Source organism: Rana temporaria, chromosome 3 (genome assembly GCF_905171775.1).
Source record: "Rana temporaria chromosome 3, aRanTem1.1, whole genome shotgun sequence".
Lineage (NCBI taxonomy): Eukaryota > Metazoa > Chordata > Amphibia > Anura > Ranidae > Rana > Rana temporaria.
Genome location: NC_053491.1, coordinates 177,846,628 through 177,868,569, shown reverse-complemented (window position 1 = coordinate 177,868,569; position 21,942 = coordinate 177,846,628). Strand labels below are relative to the sequence as shown.

Genomic DNA, 21,942 nt, shown 5'->3' with positions numbered 1-21,942 from the left:
ATTATCTTTCACAATATTAAAAAGATTGGGCTAACTTTACTGTTTTTTTTTTTTTTTATCCAAAAACGTGTATTTTTTCCCCAAAAATGCATTTGTAAGACCACTGCGCAAATACGTATACGGTGTGACATAAAGTATTGCAAGGACCACCATTTTAATCTCTAGGGTGTCTGGAAAAAAAATTATAATAATGTTTGGGGGTTCTACGTAATTTTTTAGCAAAAAAAAATACAAATTATTTTAACTTATAAACAGCAAGTTTGAAAAATAGGCCTGGTCCTTAAGTGGTTAATGGCCCGTTCACACATGTGTCATTGAAGGCAGTGTTATAGGTGGAGCCTGCTTACATCTGTCCACTGTCATGGATTTTGAGGCCCACAGAAGTCAATGTTAATGCATGAAAGCACATGTATGATGCGTTTTTTGATGCATTTTTAACCCCTGTTAACAAACCTAAAAGTAGTGTTTTTATTGGACTATATGAAAAATACATAAAAAATATCAGTGCATATGCAAATGGCTCATTAATGCTCGCTGAAAAATGCACTAAAGATGTATGGAAAGGGAAAGGCTTGAACCTAGCCAACATGAATTGTTCACATAGCATCCACTAGAGGGCATAGGAGAGAAACGCCTGTCTCTGGCTGCAGCTCACTCTTCTACCCTTGTACTGCAGACATGAGAGTCTGCATTCATCTCTATGGATTCTTGTCATTCAGACAAATCAGTGACTAACACAGATATAGATAAACCACAATGTATCTATACAATAGAGTCACCATTAACCCACAGAGATAATTAAAGACCATATGGACAATGTCAGATGAGCAATTCTGCTGCCTGCTCCCTCCACCAGCAAGATGGCGCTCTTTCATTGCTCCTTTACTAGTGAGTGAAATTATATAAGAATTGCAGTCAAACAAAATCTCCTGCGCTCAAAAGTGGTGCGAGATAGCCTATAATATCTATGGCTTCTGGTAGATCCACAGGCCTTGCTGCCCTCTAAGGGTCAGGGGACACCCAATGGAAACACTGTAAAAGAACGAAAATAAGGCGCATTACCCAAGTGGTATTTATTGAAATCAAAAAGAAGGCGCTTTACTGTTGTTTTTGTGGAGGTATTCGACTTCTAGCGGTGCATTTTTAACCCCTGCTAGCGCCCAAAAAAGGGTTAAAACTGACCGCAAAGCACCATTGCAGCGGCGCTTTGCTGGTGGTTTGGCCGCATTGCCCATTCATTTCAATGGGCAGGAGTGGTGGAGGAGCGTTTTACACACCGCTTCTTAACCGCTACAAAGATGCTATTTGCAGGAGTTTTTTTAACGTCCTCTGGCTTTCACACTGAGACTGCAGGGGAGCCATTTTTCAGGTGCTTTAACCACTTAAGGACCGGACCAATATGCTGCTAAATGACCCAAGGGGTTTTTACAATTCGGCACTGCGTCGCTTTAACAGACAATTGCGCGGTCGTGCGACGTGGCTCCCAAACAAAATTGGCGTAATTTTTTCCCCACAAATAGAGCTTTCTTTTGGTGGTATTTGATCACCTCTGCGTTTTTTATTTTTTGTGCTATAAACAAAAATAGAGCGACAATTTTGAAAAAAATGCAATATTTTTTACTTTTTGCTATAATAAATATCCCCCAAAAACATAAATAAAACATTTTTTTTCCTCAGTTTAGGCCGATACGTATTCTTCTACCTATTTTTGGTAAAAAAAAATCGCAATAAGCGTTTATCGATTGGTTTGCGCAAAATTTATAGCGTTTACAAAATAGGGGATAGTTTTATTTATTTTATTTTTTTTACTACTAATGGCGGCGATCAGTGATTTTTTTCGTGACTGCGACATTATGGCGGACACTTCGGACAATTTTGACACATTTTTGGGACCATTGTCATTTTCACAGCAAAAAATGCTTTTAAATTGCATTGATTATTGTGAAAATTACAGTTGCAGTTTGGGAGTTAACCACAGGGGGCGCTGTAGGAGTTAGGGTTCACCTAGTGTGTGTTTACAACTGTAGGGGGGTGTGGCTGTAGGACTGACGTCATCGATCGAGTCTCCCTATAAAAGGGATCACTCGATCGATGCAGCCGCCACAGTGAAGCACGGGGAAGCCGTGTTTACATACGGCTCTCTCCGTTCTTCAGCTCCGGGGAGCGATCGCGACGGAGCGGCTATAAACGAATAGCCGCGTCGTCGTCCCGGATCGCTCCCTGCGGGAATCCGACCGCCGCATGTAGCGGGGGGGGTCCCAATCGGACCCCGACCCACGTCTAGGCAGGGACGTACAGGTACGCCCATGTGCCTGTACGTGCCATTCTGCCGACGTATATCTACATGCGGCGGTCGGGAAGTGGTTAAAGGTGCTATTTTTAGCCCAAAAGTGCCTGAAAAATGCCCTAGTGTCTAAGTGGTGGGCAGTCAGACAAGAAACCTCTGATACATGGTGCTTAATCTCTTGCAGACATAGGCATGCGCATGCATAACTTGCAACAGTCCCGGTCTCACCGTGTCCCGGGTAAAGTCCTGGAATATATGCTTTGTCCCGGGCAGGGGTTCTGATTCCCTCTAATAAAGCCACACCGTTTCAACGAACCGCCCACTTAGTAAGCTAGGTGGGCTGGGTGAGTGATGTCATGGGTAAATTTCAGCCAATTACTGGCTGAGGCGAAAGCAGGAAGAGGGCTGTACCACCTTCTAGCCAATGGGTATGCTGTTCACTGCTTTGTTACTGCCCATGTTGTGGCATGGAGCTGCCTTGGAAAGGAGCCAGATGCGTGAGTGATTGAGGTGAGCAAGAACACAAGAACAAAGTTTATTATGTTTATTATGGCAGCCTAAACTGTACTAGAATCTCACTCTGTCTACAAGTGTATTATGGCTGATAACCCAGCTCACTCTTTCTCTCTCATTCCTTCTCTCTCTTCTTCCTTCTCTCTCTCCTTTCTTCTCTCTCTCCTTCCTTCTTTTATTTCCCTTCCTTCTCTCTCTCCTTCCCTTCCTTCTCTCTCTTATTCCTTCTCTCTCTTCTTTCCTTCCTTCTCTCTCTCGTTTCTTCTCTCTCTCCTTCCTTCTTTTATTTCCCTTCCTTCTCTCTCTCCTTCCCTTCCTTCTCTCTCTTATTCCTTCTCTCTCTTCTTTCCTTCCTTCTCTCTCTCCTTCCTTCTTTTATTTTCCTTCCTTCTCTCTCTCCTTCCTTCTCTCTCTCCTTTCCTTCCGTCTCTCTCTCCTTCCCTTCCTTCTCTCTCTTCTTCCTTCTCTCTCTCCTTCCCTTCCTTCTCGCTCTTCTTCCTTCTCTCTCTTCTTCCTTCTCTCTCTCCTTTGCTTCCTTCTCTCTCTCCTTTCTTCTCTCTCTCTCCTTCCTTCTTTTATTTTCCTTCCTTCTCTCTCTCCTTCCTTCTCTCTCTCCTTTCCTTCCTTCTTTTATTTTCCTTCCTTCTCTCTCTCCCTTTGTCTCTCTCTCCTTTCTTTTCTCTCTCCTTTCCTCTTTTTCTCTCTCTCCTTCCTTCTCTCTCTCCTTTTTTTTCTCCTATTCTCTCTCTCCCATTCCTTCTTTCCTTCCTTCTCTCTCTCTCCTTATTTCTTTCTTTCCTATTTTCTCTCTCTCTCCTTTCCTTTTTTTCTCTCTCTCCTTCCATCTCTTTCTTCTTTTTTTTTCTCTCCTATTCTCTCTCTCTTATTCCTTCTCTCCTTCCTTCTCTCCTATTTTCTCTACTTTCCATCTTTCTCTCCCTCCTTCCTTCTCTCTCATCTTCCTTTTCTCGTTCCTTCTCTCTCTATCCCCTTCCTTCTCTCTCTCTCTCTCCTTTCTTTCTCTCCTATTTTCTCTCTCTTATTTTCTCTCTCTCTCTCCTTCCTTCTCTCGCTCCTTTCTTCTCTCTCTCCTCCCCGCTCTCTCTCCTTCCTTCTCTCTCTCCTTTTTTCCTCTCTCCTTCCTGCTCTCTCTCCTTCTTTATTTCTCTCTCCTTCCTGCTCTATCTCTTTCCTTCTCTCTCTCCTTTTTTATCTCTCGCTCCTTTCTTCTCTCGCTCCTTTCTTCTCTCGCTCCTTTCTTCTCTCGCTCCTTCTTTCTCTTGCTCCTTCTTTCTTTCTCTCTCTCTCTCTCTCTCTCTCTCTCTCTCTCTCTCTCTCCTTTCTTCTCTCTCCCTCCCTCTTTATTTCCTTCTCTCTTCCTCCTTCCCTCTTTCTTTCCTTCTTTCCTTCTCCCTCTCCCTCTTTCTTTCCTTCTCTCTTCCTACTTCTTTCTTTCCTTCTCACTTCCTCCCTCTTTCTTTCCTTCTCACTTCCTCCCTCTTTCTTTCCTTCTCACTTCCTCCCTCTTTCTTTCCTTCTCACTTCCTCCCTCTTTCTTCCCTTCTTTCTCTCCCTCCCTCCCTCTTCCTTTCCTTTTTTCTTTCCTTTTCTCTCTCCCTCTTTCCTTCACTATCCCTCTCTTTTCCTTTCGTCCTTTCTTTCCTTCTCTCCATCCCTCTATCTTTCTCTTTCCCTTCGTCCCTCTTTCTCCCCATCCCTCTTTCTTTCCATCTCTCTCCCTCCATCCTTCCTCCCTTCCCCTTTTTTTCCTTCTCCCTCTTCTTTCCCTCCCTCCCTCTCACCCTCTTTATTTCTTTCTCCCTTCATGCCTCTTTCATCTCAGACTCTATTTAACCACACCCCATTTAAAGCCACGCCCAATATTTGGCATCGTTTTTCAGGTGGACCTGTTCGGAAGCTCAATGCAAATCTACAGGTGGGCAGATGTAAACGGACATGAAAACAAAGTTACATCCAAGCACTTAAAACCACGCTTGGCAAATCCGTCGTTTGCGTAAATCGTTCACGAATAGGGCGTTGCGTAAGTTACATTCACGTAGAAAGCATTGACTATTTGCGACGTGATTTCGCGCATGCGCACTGGGATACGTCCACGGACGCCGTTCGTAAAAAGCGTCAATTACGTGGGGTCATACAGTACCAGATTACCATACAACACGCTCACTCCAAGCCTGCTTTGAATTACGCGGGCTTACGCCGCCAGATTTACGTTACGCCGGCCCGCATATGGGAGCAAGTTCTTTGTGGATACCCTAGGAGCCACTCTGATTTACGGCGGCGTAGCACATATGAGATGGGCTACGCCTGCCTAAATAAACGCCCGTTTTTATGGATCTGGCCCATAATGTTTGGGAGTTTTAGGCTGGGCTCACACTGCCGCACAGAGCAGCTTACAGTGGGGGTCCGGTGTGTCTATGTTCACTGTTTCTGGTCCAATTTCTATCCGAATTTGTGGCTGAATTCTGAGCTGAAACGGACCAAAAGACACAGGACATCTGTGCCATTCGCTCCGGATAGGCTCACCACCTCATATCTTTAAACCCGAATACATATGAATTACACAGGTTCTGGGGCTAATTTAATGCAAGTGAGTTTATTTACCTCCTTAATCAGTCACAGAACCTGTGTAATTCATATGTGTTTGGCTTTAAAGGAATGTGGTGGCAACCCTAGCTCCGGAGATGTGTGAAGCGTCTCCATAGAGAACCGGTCACAATCTCCTGAGTCCTGACATGCGAATTGGATGCGTTATATACCCACATCCACACATCAATTTGAACCCAACCTTAAAGTAGGGTGACCAGACATCCCTGGTTTCAGGGGACAGTCCCCGGATTGAGGACACTGTCCCCAGACCAAGTCTGTCCCCGGTTTTGTCCCCAGATTGGATTTGAACAGGGGCTGGGGCAAGTTCAAAGACATTCAGTGCCCCTTTATGATGATCATGTGCTGGTCGGAGCGGAGGGAATATCTCTTCAGTTTTGGGCGCATGCCCATCCAGCTCCGCTCACATGTTCTTCTGCCTTGGTGCAAGTCCCGGCCAGCCGCCTGCCTGTTTATCTCCTTGCCTTCCCTGGTGGAGGGATCTTCCTCCGCACCTCACCCAGTAGTAGCCGGGGAGTAATGCTGGCCATACACTATACGAAAATTCAGCCGAAATTCGGTCGTTCAGAAAGATCTTTCGTTTTTCGAACAGTTAATGGGCACAAAATCGAAAATTGTTGGGACGTTTTTGAGCCGAAAAAACGAAGGACAAGTTTGGAAATTTTCTGCCGAACGAACGATAAATCGGAAGGTTAATGTGTTTCCCGTCCGAACTTTCTGCACTAGGTATATGTAAAAAAACGAACCAAATTTTTTTTATTTATGTTCACTGAACGATTTATCTGTCATTATATGATGGCACTATCGTTTGCACTCACGACCGAATGTTCGTTTTTCGAAAGTTCGTTCAGACTATTTTTCGTGGAGTGTATGGCCAGCATTAGACTTGACAGGCTGTGAGGCGGCGGGCAGACAGTGGCTGATTGGCGCTATTACTAGTAAAAAATGTCCCCGGGTTTAATTTTAAAAATCTGGTCACCTTACCCATAGGCCATAACTGACTTATCATGCCTTGTTCTGCACGTTTCTCTGCCTGGAGGCAGACATCTTGGAAAATGCAGGGTTTGCCTCTTCATGTCTGCTCCTCCACAAGTAGGGTGACCACATGTCCCGGATTGCCCGGGACAGTCCCGCATTTTACAGGTCTGTCCCGGGCACCTTCATTCCAGGACAATACAGTGTCCCGGAATGAAACTGACACAGCCACCCCCCAAGCCAAACGAATGCCCTCAAATAAGACTGCCACATCACCGCTTTACTCACTGACAGTAGGGATGAGCTCCAGCGTGTTTGCATCGTACACGTGCAGAGCCCGCCAGGAAGTCTGCACGGCGCTACGCTAGTCACAGCCAGGGAGACATTGTCCCGATGCTCGGCTGCAGAGATCAGGAAATGTCTCCCTGGCTGTTATTAGCGCAGCGCCGTGCACACTTCCTGGCGGGCTCTGCACATGTACCATGCGAACACGCTGGAGCTCATCCCTAACTGACAGTACTTGTCTTGGCTGGGAATGCCTAAAGGAGCACAATCCCTGCCCCCTGCTTGTGATTGGAGAAATCATAAATCCCGCCTCTTGTGTCCAATCACTGTGCTGTGATTTGTTACACCACAAGCTGATTTTTGGGAAGGGGGGTGTCCCTGAATGGTAGTTTGGAAATGTGGTCACCCTACCTTAAAGTGACACTAAAGGTTCCCATTTTTTTTTTTTAAATAGCAAACATTTCATACTTACCTCCACTGTACAGTTTGTTTTGCACAGAGTGTCTCTGATCCTCCTGTTCTGGGGTCCCACAGCGGCTCTTGCGGCTCCTCCCCGCATTAGATAACCCCCTCTGGGAAGCTCTCTCCTGAGGGGGTTACCTTGCGGGCGTGCTCCCGTGTCACACACTCAGCGTTCATAGATGCCAAGGGGCAGATTCACGTACAGCCGCGCAATTTTGTGCAGGCGTAACGTATCTGATTTACGTTACGCCTCCGCAACTTACACGGACAAGTGCTGTATTCTCAAAGCACTTTCTCCGTAAGTTGCGGCGTAAATCACCTGGCGGAATTCAAATTCGGCGGGTAGGGGGCGTGTATCATTTAAATTAAGCGCGTCCCCGTGCCGAACTGCGCATGCGCCTTCCGTAAAATATCCCAGTGTGCATTGCTCCAAATGACGTCGCAAGGACGTCATTGGTTTCGACGTGAACGTAAATGCCGTCCAGCCCCATTCACGGACAACTTACGCAAACGACGTAACTTTTGACGCGGGAACGACGGCCATACTTAACATTGGCTGCGCCTCATAGACCCAGGGGCAACTTTACGCCGGGAAAAGCCTAACGTAAACGTCGTAACTTTACTGCGTCGGCCACGCGTATGTTCGGGAATTCGCGTATCTAGCTAATTTGCATACTCAACGCGGAATTCGACGGAAGCGCCACCTAGCGGTAAAAAAAAAAATGCAGTTTAGATCCGACGCGTAAGAGACTTACGCCTGTCGGATCTAATGGATATCTATGCGTAACTGATTCTAAGAATCAGTCGCATTGATACGACGGCGCAACGCAGAGATTCGACGGCTTATCTGGAGATACACCGTCGTATCTCCGTTGTGAATCTGGGCCCACGTGTATAACTCGGCCCCGCATCATTGGATTTGATTGACAGCAGCGGGAGCCAATGGCTGCTCTGCTATCAATCTATCCAATCAAAGTCGGGACTCCAAGGAGAGAAGGACGGCAGGGGCAGGGACACGCCCACAAAAATTCGGGGCTCAGGTGAGTAAAACGGGGGGCTGGGGGGGTCGGACACTGCAAGGTGTTTTTTCACCTTAATGCATAGGATGCATTAAGGTGAAAAAACACGTAGGTTTACAACCCCTTTTAAAAAGGGGGTTCACCCTAAAAAAAAAATTCTAACATTACATTCAGCTCACTACCGACATTGACAGTATGCAGATCTTTTTTTTTTTTTTTGCCGTACATACCGCTTTTTTCGTTATTTCCCCCCCCCGGCTTCCGGGTAGTGAATCCCGCGGGAGTGGGCGTTCCTATGCACAGGCTAAGTGATTGACGTATGACAAAAGGTTCCCCTCGGCGCATTCGGCCGCGTCACGAGTTGCCGAAAGAAGCCGGACTGCGAGTCGGCTCTATACGGCGCTTGCGCACCGACGTTTGGCTTTTTTCGGCAACATATTTATTTTTTTACCTTTTCCCCTTAGATTCCTGCTCGTTTTGTCTAGGGGAATCGGCTAGTTGTTTTAAAATATGAGCAGTACTTACCCGTTTTCGAGATGCATCTTCTCCGTCGCTTCCGGGTATGGGTCTTCGGGAGCGGGTGTTCCTTCTTGATTGACAGTCTTCCGAGAGGCTTCCGACGGTCGCATCCATCGCGTCACTTGTAGCCGAAAGAAGCCGAACGCCGGTGCGGCTCTATACTGCGCCTGCGCACCGTCGGAAAATCGTGACGCGATGGATGCGACCGTCGGAAGCCTCTCGGAAGACTGTCAATCAAGAAGGAACGCCCAGTCCCGCAGCCCATACTCCGAAGCGGCGGAGAAGATGCATCTCGTAAACGGTAAGTACTGCTCATATTTTAAAACAACTAGCCGATTCCCCTAGAAAAAACGAGCATCCATCTAAGGGGAAAATGTGTTCTCTATGGGTGAACCTCCGCTTTAAGTAATTATCAGACCTAAAATTACTTTTTAAACATGTGTGCAAAAAATCGCAAAAAAAAGCCCTAGCAGTGAAAGGGTTAATAAATGCACTTTGCAATATTTTATTTATTTTTATTTTGTGCATTCAATTTATTTTGATTTCTTAATTGAATGAGTTCATTTTAATGGACTATGCCTTTAAGGTGAATTCCAGAACAGGAAGTAAGTGGAAAACTCCTTATAGGGACACTGAAAGGAATTGTCGCTCTGTGTGTGGCGGTTTTACATTCCAGGAAGGGGACAGGTGTGTGTATAATGAGGTCACTCAGGACCGTCCCTGACTGAACACCACAAGAGGGCGTGTCCTAGGCTAGCGGAGTTTGGGACTGGGCTCGGTTGCTCGGCAACCAGTGTACGGGCCGATGACGTGTATCCCGCGGTTGCCGGCTCAGCCCTGTCACTTCCTGGTTCACCCTCACCAACTGCGGGCTCTTCACCATCATGTCTCACCAGACCGGCATTCAGGGTGAGTGCGGGGATAGAGAGGGGGGCTCTCCCTGTGTGTGACTCCTGTATGAAGAGCATACACGCTGCTCCTTATCTGCACTTCCTTGTTATTATCTAGGGCTCTGCATAGGAGAATGAGGTTATTGCTTGCTATGAACACCTCACCCTTTCTTTGCTCTATCTTACATATATAAAGTGTATACATCTACAGTCTATCTGAAGATATATAAAGTAGAACTTTTCTTTAGAGTGGTGAGGGGCAGAACATTCTGTTGGCTTTGTATTGCTGTCTGTATCTCCATTAGGGAGGTTTAGGCCTCATTCACAAAGTGGGACTTTACCCACAACAACTTGATCAATTAATAATGTTCTTCAGCAAGGACCATACATTCCATATTAATAATTGCGCCACCAAAATGAGTGTATCCTGTAAATTGCCTCCAGCATCGCTCCTGTGTCTTCTTACCAGAGGCTGCCATTTTGCTGAATCCCCCGAGCAGCAGCAAATCATAAAGCGGAAGTAAACCCATCAATTTAATGGTTAAAAAAAAAACAGTTACATTCCTGGAATGCCAGGAATGCTAACTGTCACATTTACCTGTGTCTTCGACCAAACCGTCAACGCATCAAATGGCTGGTGTTATAACTGATCAGACGTGCAGCACCATGGCAGTTGCAGATCCAACAGAAGCAGCTTCCTTGGCTGTAGGGATGAGCCCTGGCGTGTTCGCATAGAACACGTGCAGAGTAAGGATGAGCTCCGGCGTGTTCGCATAGAACACGTGCAGAGCCCGCCAGGAAGTCGGCACCCGCGCTGCGCTAATCACAGCCAGGCAGACATTTCCCGATCTCTGCAGCCGAGCATCGGACAATGTCTGCCTGGCTGTGATTAGCGCAGCATGGGGGCCGACTTCCTGGCGGGCTCTGCACGTGTTCTATGCGAATACGCCGGAGCTCATCCTTAGTGCAGAGCCCGCCAGGAAGTATGCACGGCGCTGCGCTAATAACAGCCAGGGAGACATTGCATGATCCCTGCAGCCAAGCATCGGGAAATGTCTGCCTGGCTGTGATTAGCACAGCGCCGTGCTCACTTCCTGGCGGGCTCTGCACATGTTCTATGCGAACACGCCGGAGCTCATGCTTACTTGGCTGTAATAGATAGGAGAGTTTAATTCCGCTTTAGGCCACGTTCATATCTGGCCGTTTTGACATGCGATTTGACAAGTCAAATCGCCGGCTATTCCTGGCAACAGCCCCATACGAATCGGTGCGACACTGCACCGATTCCCAAAAGTAGTTCCTGCACTACTTTTGGCACTTTGGTGGCAATTTCAATAGACATCTGTGCAGAAACCCACACAGATGTCTCTGAAATCGCGCCCTAAGTCGGACTGACGTGCGTGTTTGAAATCGTGCGACTTCAGCTGAACTTACATAATTTTAAACCCACATCAGTGTGAACCTGGGCTCAAGGCTGTCAGCAGATCGGCCTCTACAAACTCAACAGTGCCTTAAAATGGAGAGCAACTGGGCATGTGCAGAGCAGGGTGAGACATTGTATTAAGAATAAAGAGTATGGATACTTATTTTTTTTATGTTTTACATAGCTATACCTGCAACAGAGACCAGCCTGAAGTGATCGTTTTTTTAAAGATGGATATCTCGGTAACGGCAGCAGCTGCTGCCACAACCGAGGTATCAATGTTTAGCATGAGGGGTCCTGTAAACGATAACAGTGGTCTCCGCGGCGGATTCGCCACGAGATCACCGTTATCGCGGCGGGATAGGAGCCCCCCTCCCGCCGCTCTCCTGCGCCACCTGCCGCTTACCGGAGCCGTCGGTAGAGGCGGAGGCGATCGGGTCCTTTCAGCTGGTGTGTGGGGATGCGAGTGAGGGCAAGATGGCCCCCACCCGTCCCAATAGCATTGCTGGGCGGAAGTGACGTCAAAACGTCAGTCCCGCCAATGCGTCTTAAAGGCACATTTTTTTTTTTGTCATTTTCTCAAATGACAAAATTTCCATTTTTTTTTTTTTTGCATTTAAGTCTAAATATGGGATCTGAGGTCTTTTTGACCCCAGATCTTATATTTTAGAGGACCTGTCATGCTTTTTTCTATTACAAGGGATGTTTACATTCCTTATAATAGGAATAAAAGTGATCAAGATTTTTTTTTTTTTCAGTGTAAAAAATAATAAAATAAATAAGAAAACAAAAAATGTTTTTTTTAAAGCGCCCCGTCCCAACGAGCTTGAAGCGAACGCATACGTGAGTAGTACCCGCATATGAAAACGGTGTTCAAACCACACAAGTGAGGTATCACCGCGATCGTTAGAGTGAGAGCAATAATTCTAGCCCTAGACCTTCTCTGTAGCTCAAAAGATGCAACCTATAGAATTTTTTAAACGTCAAGATTTTTAAGGGTAAAAGTTTGACGCCATGCCACGAGCGGGCGCAATTTTTAAGCGTGACATGTTGGGTATCATTTTACTCGGCGTAACATTATCTTTCACAATATATAAAAAAATTGGGCCAAATTTATTGTTGTCTTATTTTTTTAATTTAAAAAAGTGAATTTTTTCCAAAAAAAGTGCGCTTGTAAGACCGCTGCGCAAATACGGTGTGACAAAAAGTATTGCAATGACCGCCATTTTATTCTCTAGGGTGTTAGAAAAAAATATATATATAATGTTTGGGGGTTTTAAGTAATTTTCTAGCAAAAAAAACTGTTTTAGTCTTGTAAACACCAAATCTGAAAAACACCCAAGGTCCTTAAGTGGTTAATTTACTGACGAAAGTTCCACTTTAAAGCATTTGTAAACCGCTGGCCCTTTTCTTTTTTTTCTTACCTGCAAAGCAAAGGCATACTGTGCTAGTATTCATTGCATACTAGCACATTATGTGACACTTGCCTGAAACCAAAGCTTTCCTGCGATCTAATGTCATTGTTGGAGACCGCTTCAATCTCCACCTGTCTTTCTAATGGGGTCGCAGGTCCCAGCTCTGTGACTGGCCTGAGCCGCGATGACGTCACTCCCACGCATATGCGCCGGAGCCACCGGTCACAGCACAGGGCTCTGATGGAATGACACGGGTGCATGTGCCAGTGATGTCACTGGCTGCATGGTACAGTAAATATCTCCTAAACAGTGCACGGTTTAGGAGATACTTACACTACCTATAGGTAAGCCTTATTATACAAGGGCCATGTTTTCCCCCCCGGGAAGCACATGTGTTTCCTGCATCCCTGTGCAGGCAGTCCCATTCATGTCTGTTGGGTTGCAGGAGCTGCATGGACACAGCCGCTGCTCCCAATAGGACATCTGTGTGGGTCCCTGAATGCAGACATTGTGTGCTCAGGGACCCACGCCCAGTCGTCTGTCGAATTAGGAGCAGTGGCTGTGTCCTGACTGAGGTTAATGGGACTACCTGCACAGGGATGTACAGAACACCTAAGCCTCCCATGTGGGCAAACATGGCCCTTGCATGTGCATAACGTGTGCAGTGCATTACCATGGGTTATCTCGCCCATTAACATGCATTGCATCAAGGCAGCCATTTGGCTTTCCGACACACCAAAATGTCACAGAAAGTTTTGCCGCAGAGCACCACAACACGCTATTAGTGCTGCACCAATTCCAGTATCGGTGCCGATACTAAGCATTTGCATGAGTACTTGAACTTGTGCAAATGCTCTGATACTAAAATCAATACCTTTAATTCCACAGACTGTAAACCCTAATTCACACCAGTGCGATTTGTCATGCAATTTGATGGTTTAAAATTGTATGAAAAGTTGCACCCCGTTGCAGCAAATGGAACAGTAAATTATTGCGACTCAAATCGCAGCGACTTTGAAAAAGGTTCCTGCACTACTTTTTGTGATTTAATTGCGACTTGCGTTGACTTTTAATTTTTTTTTTTTATTATTCTTTTTATGCTTTCACACACTTTGGTGTTTTTTTTGCCACATTTCAGTAGAAGTGAATAGAGGTTGCAAAATATCAACGTCTGCAGAATTCAGCAGGCAGCACTATATTTCCCTCACCGTGAAATAAGGCAAACGCTAACATTGCTGTGTATACACCTCTCTATCCACTCTCAGCTTTGACAGATTTCAGTGGCCTTGATAGGCGGTCGGGAAGCAGAGAAAATGCAATCCAACTGCCTATTTTCAACAATACCATGAAGGAAAGCCTGCACATTGGTATAGATCAGCATAGCAGTTGTCTTTTATTGTAAACAGTGAAACACATAAAAATGCCAATATGTTTTGGGTATTTAGGTGATTGTAAAGCTTGAAGAATAATAATAATAATAATAAAAAAAACACAACAAACATGTCATACTTGCCTGCTTTGTGTAGTGGTTTTGCACAGAGTAGCTGGATCCACCTCTTCTACCGTTCCCCTGTCAGTGCTTCTAGATCCTCCCCCTGCTTAGTGCCTCCAGAGGAAGCACTATTAAAAGTTTTTATTTTTTTTTTATTTTTTTTACCTTTAATGCAAGATTTAAAAAAACTTTGAACCACTTTAACAACTTACTGACCAGCCGCCGTCATTATACTGTGGCGGGTTGGCTCTAATACGCAAATCGCCGTAGCTGTACGTCGGTTCGTGTAAATAGAGTGGGCACGCACGGCACCAGAGCTGATGTGCGTGACCGGAGGCTACAATGTCTGCTGGCCACCCACAATTGCACCACAGAGCCAGAACGGGGATCTGCCAGTGTACACAAGCAGATTCCCATTCTGTCAGGGGAGTAGATAGAGATCATCTGTTCCTATTGATCAAGAACAGAGTTCTCCCTCTACTCCCAGTCAGTCCCCTCCCCCCCACAGTTAGAAACCCCTCCCAGGGAACACATTTAACCCTTTCCCTGACAGTGTCATTTATACAGTAATCTGTGCATTTATATGGCACTGATCGCTGTATAAATGTCACTGGTCCCAAAAAGTGTCAAAGGTTACCAATCTGTCCGGCGCTAAAAATCACTGATCACCACTATTCCTGGTAAAAAAAAAAAAAAAAAAAAAAATTACATAAATCTATCCCCTATTTTGTAGACACTATAACTTTTGCGCAAACCAATCAATATACGCTTATTGCGTTTTTTTGTTTTTTTTTTAGAATACATATTGGCCTAAACTAATTTTTTTGGGGGGGATATTTATTATAGTAAAATATATTGTTTTTTTTAAATAAAGTAATATATTATATATATATATATATATATATATATATATATATATATATATATATATATATATATATATATATATATATATATATATATATATATATATATATATATATATATAATAAAAAAATAAAAATAATTACAGTGCCATCATCTACATACAGAAATAGAAGGGTCAATATAAGAAAACAATGTGTGTTTAGTATCACTTTAAGAATCGCTGTGCTGCGCTGCCTAGGTGCATTCATGTAGCTGCATCTCAATGGTGTCAGTGGATCTTGATTAATTGTGGGTAATGGTGATTCATTCTGGATACATGAACCTGCAATGTTTTTGAGGGCTTTATAGTTTTAATTACAATTTGCTACTATAGTTACTTTATGATTTTTTTTTTCCCTCATACTTTGCTGGATAGTTTCCGATGCATTATGTGGAAAATAAAGCACATTACAAGAACACGTGTTCTGGTGTAAACAGTGGCCTTGCCTGCTACATTTCACTATGGTGTTGAGCATGCTGAACTTCTGTTCTGACATGTCAGAGCTCTTTCTTTTGACCAGACAGAGGTTACGGTGCCTTTTTTGTAAAAAGGTTTCTTGCTGGCCATAGAAATCTGCTTTCTTCTATTCCTATCTGATAGGAATATTATTAAACCTGCACAGATTAGGAGATATTCGCCAATGACAGGCACCGCTGTCTACGGCGCACAGGCGCACTGAGAATAGCCGTCCTAAATTTGGCAATGCCGAATTTGACGGCTCCCGCGTGCATTAGCGGAGTGACGTTATCGCCGCTCCGGCCAATCACAGCGCCGGAGCGGTGATACCCGGAAGTAAGGAGCGATGGATGCGGCAGAGGGGGACATGAGGATGGCTTCTGGTGCTTCGTTCTAAGGTTAGTACATGCATAATGAGCTAGTATGCTAGTCCTACTAGCTCATTATGGCTTTGTCTTGCAGGTTTTTTTTTTTTTTTGTTCTTAATGTGTAACTGGGTTTACTTCCTCTTTAATAGAGTGCAGAGGTAAAAATGAAAAGATGATCTGACTGGCTGCTATGAACAAAAAGAAATGCTCGTTATCACTTTTGATACACGTGGCTGAAGCTCACCACAAAATGTTACAATCTGACTGTGCAATCTTCTTAAAGCAGAGTTCCACTCCTTTGTACGTTTTGTTAAGTCAGCAGCTACAAAAAGTGTAGCTGCTGACTTTTAATAAACAGCCACTCGCCTGTCCCACGGTCCAGCGATGTGGCCGCACGGAGCCTCGCTACTCTCCCCCTCTTCTTTGCGGCACCTTTATTGGAAGTGTGGGGACTCACCTGTGACAGCTTGTGGCTTCACAGCCAGCCAGGCACGCACTGCGAATGCATGAGTTGCGCTGCACTTTCTCAGTGACCAGGCAATCTTCTGGAACGTGCAGAGAGGTAGAGGAGACGTTGCCTAGGCATACAGATTGATTGGGTAGTTTAGCTTCTGATATTAAATTTTGGTAAGGCTTCATTCACAATAGTGCATCTCCAAAGTCGCATGATTTTCAGTGTGACTTTGATCTGACTTTACAATCTCTGGCCAAAAGTCGCAACGAAAGTAGCACCAAAGTAGTGCAGGCACCTTTTCAAAATTGCTGCAACTTTAAGTCGCAACGGTTTAAACTGGTGCCATTGAAAAGAATGGGCTGTGACTTGTCACGGGACTTTGATGTCCAAAGTCACATGACAAGTCGCAGAAGTGTGAACGGAGCCTAAATCTAAAGTTCAATGTACAAATATTGTTGGAACACTAATGTTAAAATGAGGGTTGTCCCGATACCACTTTTTTTTAATGTCATGTGACAGTGACACATTGATGGCTGGCACTTATAGATGGCACTGACTGATGGGCACTAAAAGGTGGCACTGACTGATGGCTGGCAGTGGCAATGATAGGTGGCACACACTGATGCCTGGCACTAATGGCTGGCACTGACTGAGGACTGATAAGTGGCACTGATTCAGCATTGGTGAGTAGTGCACTGATTGATGGCATGCACTCATGGCTGGCAGTGGCACTGACTGTTGAGCACTGATTGATGGCTGGGCACTGACGGCTGGGCACTGATAGGTGGCTGGGCACTGACGGCTGGGCACTGATAGGTGGCTGGGCACTGATGGCTGGCACTGATAGGTGGCTGGGCGATGATGGCTGGACACTGATGGCTGGCACTTACAGGTGACTGGGCACTGATGGCTGGCACTTAATTACATGAGAGTAAAAAATAATAATATTTTACTATACTGCCTACGGCGCCCATCTTGGTACACCCTGCACTCGGCTGCATAAAAGCAGCAGCGGACATCTTGTTACACCCAGCCCAAACTATATGGTCGGGTTCAGGGTGTACCAATATGGGTGTCGGGATGTTCACGACAACACATAGCGTCACTTTACTTGCCAAATGTGACGACTCTGGACAATGATAGCGATAGATGATGCAGCTGCATGTTGCGCCCTCCACCCCTGCCAGCTTACTTGCACAAGGACTCTCTGCTCAGATCTTTGCTCCACCCGCAGACTCCGCCCGTGACTCGGCCCGCTGACTTCCTGTTTACACGATGCCTCTCTCCCTCTCATCCCAGGTATCGGCTAAGGCATCGGGAGCATTTGTGCGAGTACAAGTACAAATGCTCGGTATCGGTCCCGATACCAGTATCGAGACAACCCTAGCTAAAATGTATACAGAACAATTGGGAGCAGTATAGGGAGACAACATGTTAAAGCTAAAGTTTAGGTCTGCATGTGTTTGCATAGTTACATTAGTCCAGCTTGGATCAATGTAAGTATGTATGCGCCATACCTGTCCAATTCCTGTGAAAGCTGGAAATCTCTGTTAGAGGTCGACCGATATGGAATTTTCTCTGGCCGATTTTTTTTTTTTTTTTATTTTTTTTATTTTTTTTTTGGGGCCGATATGTTGGGCCGATTTTTTTTTTTTCCCCTTCATCTCATAAAATCTAACAGTTGGACCCCTTTCACACTGGATTTTTTTTCAGGCACTTTTGGGCTAAAAATAGTGCCTGCGAAACAGCTCCCCTTCAGTCTCAGTGTGAACGCCCCCCGGGCGGTGCGCTGGCAGGACATTAAAAAAAAAAAAAAAAAGTCCTGCAAGCAGCATCTTTGGAGCGGTGTATACCGCTCCTCCACCACTCCTGCCCATTGAAATGAATGGGCACTGCTGCCGAAGCGCCTGCAAAGCGCTTCTGCAGTGGTGCTAGTGGGCGCATTTAACCTCTTCATTGGCCGCTAGCTGGGTTATAAGCGCCCCGCTAGCAGCCGAATAGTGCCGCTAAAATTATGGTAAGCGCCGCTAGCAGCCGAATAGTGCCGCTAAAATTATGGTAAGCGCCGCTACAACTAGCAGCGTTTTACCGTCAATGCCTGCCCGCTCCAGTGTGAAAGCAGCCGAGAAAAAAATAAATATTAAAAGTCAGCAGCTACAAATACTGCACCTGCCGACTTTTAATATATGGACACTTACCTGTCCTGGGCGCCTGGGATGTCGGCACCTGAAGCTGATCTCTCCCTCGGCTCTCGGGTGCTGCCCCCGCCATCTTTGGTAAGGGAATCAGAAAGCAGGCACAAAAACAGGTAATCAAAACTTTATTTTAATTCATTAAAGTGTATTTTTTCCCCAAAAATTGCATTTGAAAGACTGCTGCGCAAATACCATGTGACATAAAATATTGCAACAACCGCTATTTTATTCCCTGGGGTCTCTGCTAAAAAAAAATATATAATGTTTGGGGGTTCAAAGTGATTTTCTAGCAGAAAATACAGGATTTTTAATTGTAAGCAACAAGTGTCAGAAAAGATTTGGTCTTTAAATGGTTAAACTGAGAACTTCTACACAGGAGTTCAATTCATTGATAAGTAGAAACATTGTATCTCTTTTCTCACACTTGGTAGGCTGCCCAGAGACAAGTAGCTACTTGGGAAACTTCAGGCAACTTGCATTGACTTCTAGATACAGAAGTTATTTCCAAGCAAGGATGAGCTCTAGCGTGTTCGCATAGTACACGTACAGAGCCCGCCAGGAAGTCTGCACGGCGCTGTGCTAATCACAGCCAGGGAGACATTTCACGATGCTCGGCTGCAGAGATCAGGAAATGTCTCCCTGGCTGTGATTAGCGCAGCGCCGTGCAGACTTCCTGGCGGGCTCTGCACGTGTACTATGCGAACACGCTGGAGCTCATCCTTATTTGCAAGTCGCGCTGAGGTTTTACATCGGCTTTTTTTTTTAAGCACAATCGGCCGATGCCGATTAATTAAAAAGTGCCAAAAATCGGCCGATATATCGGTCGACCTCTATTGTCTGTTGTAGGCACTGCTGCTGTTTGCTGCTAACTTCCAAGTGTCTGCCCTGCTACTTGGTGAACACAGGAGGTTGCTCGCTAGACATGGGTGCCATTTAGGGAACACATTTCATTATCTCAGTAAATGCAAAGCATTCTCTGATTGAACCCGGATCAGTGTTGCCAACCTACCAGATTGAAATTTACTGGCATGACACCCGAAATTTACTAGCGCAGCCACGTTTTTACTGGCATTTCACAAAAGTTACTAAATTACATTTTTAGGTGCAAATTTCAGTATTTAGGCTACAAACAAGTACGCTAGGCAAATGGCAATATGATTTAAGGTAGATATTAAAGCGAGGGTTCACCCAAAAATAAATTTTTAACATTACATTCAGCCGAGTTGTCCCAATGACAATCGGCAGTTTTTTTTTTTTTTCTCTTACATACCGTATTTCACCGCCGCTTCCGGGTATGTCTTCTGCGGGACTGGGCGTTCCTATCTGATTGACAGGCTTCCGACCGTTGCCTACTACGCGTCACAATTTGCCGAAAGAAGCCGAACGTCGGTGCGGCTCTATACAGCGCCTGCGCACCGACGTTCAGCTTCTTTCGGCAACTCGTGACGCGTAGTATGCGACTAACGGAAGCCTGTCAATCAGATAGGAACGCCCAGTCCCGCAGAAGACATACCCGGAAGCGGCGGTGAAAATAAGGTATGTACGGAAAAAAAACAGCCGATTGTCATTAGGACAACTCGGCTGAATGTAATGTTATTTTTTGGGTGAACCTCCACTTTAAGGTAAAAAAACATATATTTTTGTAATTTTCGATATAATAAGGGCAAATTATTTAGTCACATCACCCTCTGCCTCCATCCCCCTCGGCCACCAACACCCCCTGCCTTCACCCCCCTCTGCGGTGCCTCCAATCTCCTCCAAACACCCCCTGCCTCCATCATCTCCTGCCTTCATCCCCCTCTGCGGTGCCACCAACAAGCCCTGTCTCCATCCCCCACCCTCTGCGGTGCCACCAACACCCCCTGCCTCCAATCACCCCCTGCCACTAACACCCCCTGCCTCCATCCCCCTCTGCGGTGCCACCGCAGCCACCATCACCCCCTGCCTCCAATCTCCATGCCCAGTTCAAAGCCGAACCGATCTCGGCTATTTTTACTGGCACATTCCCGCAACCACGGACATTTACGAACGGGGGAAAAAAGTGCCAGTTTTTACAAACTGTTCGTAAAAATACGGACGGTTGGAAACTCTGACCTGGATTCACATGCGAGTTCAGCCATACAGTTGTATGGCTGAACTCGCATTAGACTCGCACAAAAAATAGTGAAGGGACTTGTTTGATCTCGCCTATGCGATCCGATAACTGCGAGTTCACAGTTCGCACTGCGATCTGTAAACAAAACTGGGGGAAGGTAATGACACCCGCGGCGGTTCGCACAAGGCAGTTTGAACTGCCTGCTGGAGAGGAGTGATGCGGGAACCGGTGCTGTAATCGCACTGGTTCTTGCATCGCATCAGTGTGAACCCAGTCTGAATGAGGTGGAGAGGCAGAGAAAAGGTAAAGTAGGTGCCGATTGAGTGACCTACTGTGTTAACTATGCAGCAGGGTAGCTGCTAAGCACAGGACCCAGAAGCTAGCGACAATTGGCGTAGTAGTGGTGCCTAATACGTTGATTTCCAGCCTTTACAGGGATCCCACAGGTATCAAAAACCATATCTTAATTTTTGGTGTGTTTTTTTTTTTTTTTTTCGCATGTCCATGTTTCACAGGTATCTACAGCGAGAGAGAAGCCCAGACTGTGTGTGTTTATATGTCCACATCCTAGCAAGTCATGTAAAACTATGAACAGAATATGTAGTCATGGACTTTGTGTGGAGACATAGAAGAGAAACTGAGTACCATCAAAGCAACTTTATTATATACCACTAAAAATCTATTACACAATATTAAAAATGACTCTGCACATAGGGGTTCATAACATGGGGACTTGACTTGTTTCAGGAGTCCTCCTTTAGGAGCACACGGGACAGAATCAGTACACTGGAATAAAGTAATTAATAGAGTATTATTAGAGTAATAACGGCCCATAGAGCTGTAAATGAGCAAATCTCTCAGATGGGAAATTCGGATACATTCAATAAACAACCAATCGTCTTGTACACATCTTAAAGCAAAGTTTCGCCCACTTTTTTATCTTAATTATTAATTAAATGGCAATATTTTCTTCATTGATCGTTATTTTTATTTTTTTGGTCAGCTTATCATGATTGTAAGGTGTTCAATTATACTTCGTCCTTTCCCCACCCACGGCTAATCCTGTCATTTCCTGCGACGCAGGAGTTAACCACTAGGGGGCACTATAGGGGTTAAGTGTGACCTAATATGTGTTTCTAACTGTAGGGGGGCGGGGCTGGATGTGCGACGTCAGTGATCATCTTTCCCTATATCAGGGAACAGACGATCACTGACATTGCCACAATGAAGAACGGGGAAGGTTTGTTTACACACACCTCTCCCCGTTCTTCAGCTCCGGTGACCGGGACACCGGCGGCGTTCGGGTCGCGCGGTCAAGGAGCTTCGGACTGGGTCGCGACCGGCGGCGCGCTCGCGACCCCGCAGCTGGGCTTAAAGAGACACGTACAGGTACATGATTGTGCCCAGCCGTGCCATTCTGCCGACGTATATCGGCGTGAATGGGTCCTTAAGTGGTTAAAGGCACATTAAAATTGCAATATATGAAAAAAGCATACTGCGTTTTTAATTACGCCAGTGTAAACCTTGTGCGTCTAAATCATGAACTGTACAATAATAGAAAT

General features: G+C 45.5%; 1 protein-coding gene across 1 annotated transcript in view; it reads left to right on the top strand.

The window, feature by feature from the left end:
* The first annotated feature begins 9,407 nt into the window (after positions 1-9,407).
* TWF1 (twinfilin actin binding protein 1) overlaps positions 9,408-21,942 on the top strand; it is a 71,054-nt gene continuing 58,519 nt past the window's right edge. Inside the window, exon 1 of the mRNA XM_040343888.1 lies at positions 9,408-9,594. Within this exon, the coding sequence (XP_040199822.1) occupies positions 9,570-9,594 (25 nt within the window). The 5' untranslated portion in view covers positions 9,408-9,569. The remainder of the gene's footprint in view (positions 9,595-21,942) is intronic.